Source organism: Macadamia integrifolia, unplaced genomic scaffold (assembly GCF_013358625.1).
Source record: "Macadamia integrifolia cultivar HAES 741 unplaced genomic scaffold, SCU_Mint_v3 scaffold3009, whole genome shotgun sequence".
NCBI lineage: Eukaryota > Viridiplantae > Streptophyta > Magnoliopsida > Proteales > Proteaceae > Macadamia > Macadamia integrifolia.
Genome location: NW_024869130.1, coordinates 25,630 through 34,466, shown reverse-complemented (window position 1 = coordinate 34,466; position 8,837 = coordinate 25,630). Strand labels below are relative to the sequence as shown.

The window sequence follows — 8,837 nt, the reverse complement described above, 5'->3', positions numbered from 1 at the left end:
GCACGGTTTTAGTATTAAAAAAATGAGTCTTACTCGGAATGGTTTTGGTATCCAAGGCAAAACAGTTCAGTACACATGTAACAATTTGGTATCTATTCCTTGATTGCATTGAGTATACATTTGTAACAATTAATATTATGTATGTCATACATATAAGATATGATTTATGAAACCGTATAAAAAGTAACCGAAACCGTATTGAACCAAATAAAGATTCGTTTATGCAACCGAATAATATTGTATCGACTTGGTACGTTTTTTATATTGAAATTGCATTTGAGTTCTTAGTATGAAATGATTTTAATTTCTCCTTTCTATCTTTTATACCAAATGGAAACTATATCAAATTGCTAAAACCATACCAATTGACACACTTACTAGTCTAGCACAGGGTCAATGAGAACATGCATGGTGGCATCCAACATGGTGAGATTTTTATTTCCCCAAAAGCGGGGGCACAATCTGCATGCAGCCTGCCAGTCTTCTTTTTCCCTTTTAAATTTTTGTGGAAACAGTCTCCCACAAGATACCTAGCTAGTTAGATTATAACCCAACTTTAAAAGTGAAAACCACCAAATGTATTGTCATTAATGGCCCTACATGCTCTTTCTTGTCATATGTAAGGCCAGATAGGTCCCTGAAGGTCATCCATTCACTATTCCCTTTTTTTTTTTCTCCATGAGAAACATAAATTGATTTTATTTTTGGTAAAAAACAATAATAACATCATAATAAATGAAGGGATGAATTGTACTTTTTTTTTGGTGGGGGGAATCATTGTCAAGCTGTATGGCACTACACCAGCGCTAAGGGTGTCAATTTGGGACCAAAATAGCTGGAATAAAAAAATTGAATCTGACAGTTTAAAACTATATAAAATTTGGCACGATTTCAGTATTAAAAAATGAATCTTACTTGAAATGGTTTTGGTATCTAAGGTAAAACAGTTCGGTATCTATTCCTTAATTGCATTAAGTATATATTTGTAACAATTAATATTATAGACGTCAGCATATATTATATGTATATAAGATACGGTTTATGAAACTGTATAAAAAGTTACCGAAACCATATTGAACCGAATAAGAATCGGTCATACAACCGAATAATATTGTATCGATTTAGTACGATTTTGATATTGAAATTGCATTTGAGTTCTCATTACGAAATGATTTTAATTTCTCCTTTCTATCTTCTACACAAAATCAACCGTATCAAAATTTTAAAATCATACCAATTGACACATTTACTAATCTAGCATAGGGTAAATGAGAACATGCATGGTGGCATCCCACATGGTGAGATTTTTATTTCCCTAGAAGCAAGTGGCAGTCTGCATGTAGCTTGCCTGTCTTCTTTTTCCCTTTTTAATTTTTGTGGAAACAATGTCTCCCAGAAGATACCGAGAGTGGATCAGGTTCACGTACGAGAATGTATGAGAACGACTCTGATTTGTGGATTTAGAATCAATTTTCTCTCTCTCGATTTAATAGATTCTAAATCCATGGACTAAGAACGTATAAGAACATTTTTGTGTGTGAACCTCCGTTCACCAAGATACTAAGTTAGTTAGATCACAACCCAACTTTAAGAGTGAAAACCACCAAATGTATTGTCATTAATGACCTTACATGTTCTTTCTTGTCATGTGTAAGGCCAGAATAGGTCCCCAAAGGTCACCCATTCACTATTCCCTTCTTTTTTTTTTTTTCTCTCTCCCCAAGAAACATAAATAAATTTATTTTTAGTAAGAAGCATTAATAACATCATAATAAATGAAGGAATGAATTTCTCTAAGGCCATAACCCAGCTTGAAGAGTGAAAACCACCAAATGTATTGTCATTAATGACCCTACATGCTCTTTCTTGTCATGTGGAAGGCCAGAATAGGTCCCCAAAGGTCACCCATTCACTATTCCCTTTTTTTTTTTTTTTTTTTCTCTCCCCAAGAAACATAAATAAATTTATTTTTGGTAAGAAACATTAATAACATCATAATAAATGAAGGAAAGAATTTCTCTAAGGCCATGGTGAATTGTGAATGAAAATTCATTCACTCCATCTCTATTACCGCTTAGTGAAGGAAAGCTTTTCCAAGGCATAAAAATGAGAAAGTAATAATGACAATTTTTTGAATGTATCACCATGGGTGAAGGAAAATTTTCAAGATTCAGTCTAAATAAGTAGGGTTAGTGTATCTGCCATCCAAATAACAAAGAAAGGGCAACAAATTAACTCACGTCCGTTAGATCTAGGGCAACTTGGGAATCAGTTAATAGCATGTTTAGGCAGAAGTAGAAGGGGAATGTGACGTCTAGCAAACGTGGCATGCCATGATTTGGCAAGGAATCAATGCCAGCTCTGAAAATGTGTGCGGACTGCGTCTAATGTGCATTTTAAATCCTTACTCTCCTTTCCTTAAATTAGAGGTTAAACAAGTAAATTTCTACCCCCTTCCCCCTTCCCCCACCCTCACCTACCTTAAAAAAAGGCATTTATAGTAAGTTAATAATACCAAAATATTACCAATAAAAATAAAAAAAGAGAGTGAATAATACGCTAATATTAAAAATGAAGACTGAAAAATACCAAAATTAAAATGGACATGTCCTCCTCCTCCCCAGAATTTGGGAAAATAATCCTCTGTTTTTTCTTGTTTTGTTACCCGCAGAACGCGACACGTGGATAACTTTAAGACCAACGTACCGGATGTAATAATCCTCACCCAATCTTGACCGCTGGTCTCCTTGTTGTCCACGTGTCGCATTCTGTAGGTAGCAAAACAAAGAAAAACATGGATGAAAAAAACAGAGGATTTTGATCCCAGAATTTGATCTGTAGAACGATGTGGCCCCCACACGCAGAGTCATTTTGACTCATTGACCTGTTGAGGAAATAAAACCACTTTCATGCCCATTTTACGTTACTACGTAACATTTATCATTTCCTTGCTATCTAGATTCTTTTTTTTTTTTGGATAAATTGCTATCTAGAGTCCTCCAGCCTACAATTCCAAAGCAATACCCGACTCTCTCTCTCTCTCTCTCTAAGAAGAAGAAGAAGAAGAAGAGGAAGAAGAAGAAGAGGAAGCAAGCATAAGCAGTAAATTAAAGAAGAAGGTTTTCCTCTCTCTGTATCCTGCTTTGGACCTAATCTTTATAACATGTAAGTTCTCTCTTGGCTCTATTAGTTCTTGTATGATCTGTGATATCGTTAAAAGGATTGTTCCATGGATCCCATTGATCGATGGAAAAGATGCCATTGATGCACACATGAAATAATGTATATGGTTTAGGGAAGGGTAGAGATAAGGTTTAATGGAAAGCCTATCTCTTAAACCCCATCTACTTGTACTAGTTTTTATTTTGATTTATTTTTATTTCTCTTCATATGTTAAGGAGTGATTGATTAGATGGAGATTTAAGGGATGGAGGGTTTTTCTGATCATTTGAGAGCCGAAGGGATGCAGATTGAAACATCTTTACTCATTATATTAATTAATTAGTTCAGACCTTAATTTTATTTCCCTTAATTTTTTTAGGGGCATGGCATGATTTTCTCCATTTATTTATTTTATGAGATTGTTCACTTGCAATGCAATCCTATTTGTAGGAGAGGGTTTTGTTATGGATGTGGGAGGTTATATGTTAAAGCCTGACCTACCCACTTGGTTAAACCCATTCAAGAAGAACAGACCATTTTTCTGGCTTTCTTCTTTCGGTTTTCCAGTTGATTCTGACAAAATGACTAAACCAGGAAGACCATTGTGGGTTTAAAGGTGGGGGAGAGGAGAAGTTATAGAACAGTTGCAGAATTTTCAGATGGAGTAAGTGGAGGGGAGGGGGAAAGTTTTTCTTTGAAGAGATTTTCGCTGGAATCTGTTTCTTAATGAAGTGAGATTTGTTTTCATAAGGTAAACTTCTAATTAATCAAAATCTGTATATATTTATATATTTTGTGACAGCGGATCTCTCTATTATTTTCCACTTATAATAAGATAAAATTTTACTATCTTCTACTGATCCTCCTATTTTTGTCTTTCCTTCTCTCCAACTACAAATCTTCATAAGGGTCATAAACATATCTCACACTGTTTATTGAAGAATAAATTGGGAGATATGTAGTTACATAGTTGTAATCCTAGGTGATTTTATAAAATAAAATTGGTTTATTGTATATATATTTTTATTTAATGAATAGATCAGATCAAGATATTAAGGTGCAATTGCAATTTTCAAAATAATATTATTAAGTTTCTCCTTTCTGATTCAGATTTCAAGTTTCACTTTTAGCTTTTTCTCAATGCCATACTTGTTACTTCTTTTAAGCTATTCTTGCCTTTCCTCATCATTTCTCTTTGAGTCATTTGAAGCCTACCACTAGTTTTTTTTAGCTTCCTCAATGTGAGTTAAATCACCCCTCCACACTGGAGCATTCAAAGAGTTCTATTGCACTTGGCCATGTCACTTCAAACGACTTTCTCATACTTATCATGTACTAAAGTTACTTCTAAATTAGCTATAATTTGTTGATTCTTTATTTTATCTTTTCTAACGTTATCACTCATTCATCTCAACATTGTTATTTCAGTTGCCCTAAATTTGTTTATATATTATTTCTTTACTGCCCAACATTCAGCTCAGTACATTATTGCCGATCGTGTAACTGCTCTATAAATTTTTTTGAATTTTAAGGATGTATCTTTTTGTGTCTCGTTTTGAAAGAAGAAAAAAAAAATTGAAATGAACTGATACAAATATTTTGCAGGAGTAATCCAATGGAGAATCATGGAGTGACGGATGAAATTGAAGAAAAAAATGAACAGCAAGAGCAACCACAAGAGAGAGAAAAGGGACTAAAAGGGAGGAAGTTCTCATGGGGAAAGCTTATGCACTTGGATTCTTTTGACATGGAGAGCGGGAAGATCCCATCGGGGTACCTTAATCATAGATCGTTTAAGGCATGTTTTGTTTGGATAAGAAAACATTTCCTCCCTCCCTCTTCCTCTCCCTCTCCCCTTCCCCCTCTTCCTCTTTGGCATTGCTTCAAGATTGTTACTCATGATCATCTCCTATTACTATTTCAATCAAGTTTCAATGTCAAGATTTGATTTTTCATTCCAATTTTTACATGAGGCTTTAAATAATTCACATGCTGTTGTAGTCGCACTACATCATGAAATTTCTTGGCTAAATTGTAGGCTGTGGATTGGGGAACCACATTGAAGCTTGCATTCCAGAGCATTGGAATCGTCTATGGTGACCTCGGCACATCACCACTATATGTGCTTCCTGGTATTTTTCCCAATGGTATTGATCATAGTGAAGATATCTTGGGGGTATTGTCTCTAATCATTTACTCCCTTACCTTGATCACTTTGATCAAGTATGTCTTCATTGTTTTATCAGCCCATGACAATGGTGACGGTAAGCCTTCTCCTCAATCATCTTCTTACCTCAATATGTCATTATACACAAATAAATAAAGAAGCATAGGATTATCTACCTAACTTGTCTCTTTCTTGATTCTCTATCTCTGTTAACAACTGAGAATTGAGTATTGTTAAACCTTTTTTGTTGTTAAACATCTACCATTTGTAGGAGGCACCTTTGCTTTGTATTCTCTTATATGTCGCTATGCAAAGGTGGGCTTCACACCAAATCATCAGGCTGAAGATAGAGATGTATCGAACTACCGGCTTGAATTACCAAACAGCGGATTGCGTCGTGCTTCTTTTGTGAAGTCCTTCCTCGAAAATAGCAGAATTGCGAAGTACATTCTCTTGCTTATGACAATGATTGGAACATCCATGGTTTTAGGGGATGGAATACTTACTCCATGCATTTCAGGTAAAAAAATAATTCCACATCAACTGAGAAAGTGTGAGATAAAATTCATTACATGGTTGTTTATGCATGACTTTTTTTTTTCCCCCCCTCAGTATTATCAGCAGTAGGAGGTATCAGGGAAGCTGCTAGTTCACTCACAGATAACACAATCATGTGGATATCTGTAGGGATTTTAATCCTATTGTTCCAAGTTCAGAGGTTTGGAACAGACAAAGTTGGGTACACATTTGCACCAATTCTTACAATATGGTTCTTCTTTATTGCTGTAATTGGTCTCCACAACTTCATAAGACATGATCCAACTGTTGTCAAGGCGATTAACCCAATGTACATAGTGAAATATTTTCAAAGAACTAAGAAAAATGCATGGATTTCACTTGGGGGAGTCATCCTATGCTTGACAGGTAAGCATATTGCCAAATTTAATAGAAACTATTGTCTCTGATTTTGATAACTGCTAGCTACGATTGTGAAACACATCGATTGAAACATATTCTTTATTGGCAATGTGTCTTTGATGATTCAACAACAGGATCAGAAGCTTTGTTCGCAGATCTTGGCCACTTCAATGTTCGCTCGATTCAAATCAGCACATGTTCTATTGTTTTTCCCTCCATTATCTTGGCCTATGTAGGCCAAGCTGCCTATCTTAGGAAACACCCTCTTGATGCATCTGCTGCTTTTTACAAATCAGTTCCAAGTGATTCTTCTTCTCCTTACTAAGTTTTACATATGCAATCTGCACTTCGTGAGTTAACCCTAACTTAATTCTATTGTGAATATGTTGCAGAACCTATTTATTGGCCAATGTTTGTGGTGGCAGTGTTGGCAGCTATTGTTGCTAGCCAGTCTTTGATCTCAGCTTCCTTCTCCATAGTCCAACAGTCTCTTGCACTTGGGTGTTTCCCACGGGTGAAAGTTGTTCACACATCTTCTAAATACGAAGGCCAAGTATACGTACCAGAGATCAACAACTTACTCATGTTAGCTTGTGTTGGTGTCACACTTGGATTCAAGAACACACTCAAAATTGGGAATGCTTATGGTACTAATTCAGTGATCCTTTAGGTAGTGTTATGTGTGAATTCCATTAAGATCATTTGTGTTTGTTAATTGTCAATTTTTCTCTTTGAATGCAGGACTTGCTGTGGTATTTGTCATGACACTCACATCTACATTTCTTATCCTTGTGATGATCATGATATGGAAGACAAATTTTGCATTGATTATCCTCTATGCATCAACAATTGCCTTTGTTGAGTTACTCTACTTGAGTTCGGTCCTATACAAATTCACTGAAGGGGGGTACCTTCCATTAGCCTTTGCTGCATTCCTCATGTCAGTCATGTTTGTTTGGAACTACGTGTACCGCAAGAAGTACATGTTTGAGTTAGATAACAAAGTTTCCATAAAGAAACTCAAGGAGATAGCTAGCAACCCGGACATTCTACGAGTCCCAGGTTTAGCCCTATTCTACTCAGAGCTTGTCCAAGGCATTTCCCCAATCTTTACCCATTACATTGCTAATGTCTCAGCAATGCACAGAGTGCTCGTATTTGTATCAATCAAGTCATTGCCTATAAGCAAGGTCCCAGCTGAGGAGCGTTTCTTGTTCCGACGAGTTGAGCCTAATGAATTATGTATGTTCAGATGTGTAGTGAGGTATGGATACACAGATGTGGAAAAGGAACGTGAATCATTCGAGGAAACATTGGTGAATAGGTTGAAGGAATTTATTAGGGAGGAATTTTTCAAAGCAAAATCACCTAAGAATGGGAGAATCATTACAGGGACTATCGCTGAAAGTGTTATAGGGGAGGTGTTGAGAATTGATGCAGATGAGAATGATGATGGTACATTTTTAGAGGAGATTCAATTCGTGGATAATGAATGCAAGAAGGGTGGCATAATCTCTTTGTTTGGTGAGAGTGAGGTGGTGGCTTCGAAGGGAACTAACTGGGGGAAGAAGCTGATTATAGATTATGCTTACAATGGGCTCAGAAGATGCTTAAGGCAACAAGATGAAGTCTATGCTATTCCTCGCAAACGTTTGTTGAAGGTGGGAATGACTTATGAGCTATAGTCTTTGTAGTGGTTTAGTACCATATTATCTATTAGTCTTCTGGTTTGTAACCAAAGTTGATTACATTTAACTTGTGACCTTGAGCACAGGAATAAATTTTCCAAACCTTGCAATTCTTTTTTTTTTTTTGGGTAATCCCGCAATATATATGAGGTGAGAGATCTTGTTGCGGGGCCAATGAGAGTGCGAGCAAAGGCATTAATGTTGGGAAGATTAAATACTTAAAACCATCATATATCAAATTTTGTTACAACCAGATCTTCCCATCTCGATAAGGCAAATGCACCACCCGACTTAATGAGTGCAATCCACCTCATGTACTGTCAAAACTGCCACTGATGCCCTTTCTTTTCAAGTGTATTAGCTATTATGATGCAGGTAACTACCACTAATCTTTTTTCGTTTCAACAAACATAAATAGCATAATAATCACTGAAATACAAAATGAAAAGGTTTAGGTTTTGTTTGATTACAAGGGGAATTAAAGGAAAGAGAAGGAAAATTTTCAAACTGCTTAAAAAAGAAATCTTAGTATTCATGACCCTATGTGATTATATCACCAACTCCAAATCATTCTTTAGCTAAAAAAGAAACTCCAAGTCATTCCATAACTAGTTAACAAATTTAATATGGTAAAAAATTTAATTAGTATTAACATTCACATGGGATCACATATAGCCTTACCAAAAAAAGAAAAAAAAGTTTTTTAAATTTTAACAAAGGTTGTTACAACTAATTGTTGCAACAATCTTTTTCTGTCCTTTTTTACCCTTCATTATATTTCTTTCTCTTTTTTAATTAGGAATTTTGGTTTTTTGGGTAAGAGAACTTTAGCCACTGCATCATCTTCAGCGCATGGGGTTTGCGCTTACCTGTGTCTACGCAAGTGGGTAGTTTTTATTCCC

At 35.7% G+C, this 8,837-nt stretch overlaps 1 protein-coding gene across 3 annotated transcripts; it reads left to right on the top strand.

The window, feature by feature from the left end:
• The first annotated feature begins 3,048 nt into the window (after positions 1-3,048).
• LOC122067615 (potassium transporter 5-like) lies at positions 3,049-8,045 on the top strand. Of its 3 annotated transcripts, XM_042631455.1 has the most exons (9): positions 3,049-3,165; positions 3,757-3,913; positions 4,768-4,960; positions 5,201-5,426; positions 5,601-5,849; positions 5,942-6,253; positions 6,382-6,549; positions 6,640-6,894; positions 6,989-8,045. In XM_042631455.1, exons 3-9 carry the CDS (start codon positions 4,778-4,780, stop codon positions 7,930-7,932), a joined length of 2,337 nt encoding a protein of 778 aa, XP_042487389.1. In that variant the 5' UTR covers positions 3,049-3,165; positions 3,757-3,913; positions 4,768-4,777; the 3' UTR covers positions 7,933-8,045. The 3 variants fall into 3 exon arrangements, with proteins under 3 accessions (XP_042487389.1, XP_042487390.1, XP_042487388.1); XM_042631456.1 differs by lacking the exon at positions 3,757-3,913 and having other exon boundaries at positions 6,017-6,253; XM_042631454.1 differs by lacking the exon at positions 3,757-3,913.
• Positions 8,046-8,837: the final 792 nt, after the last annotated feature.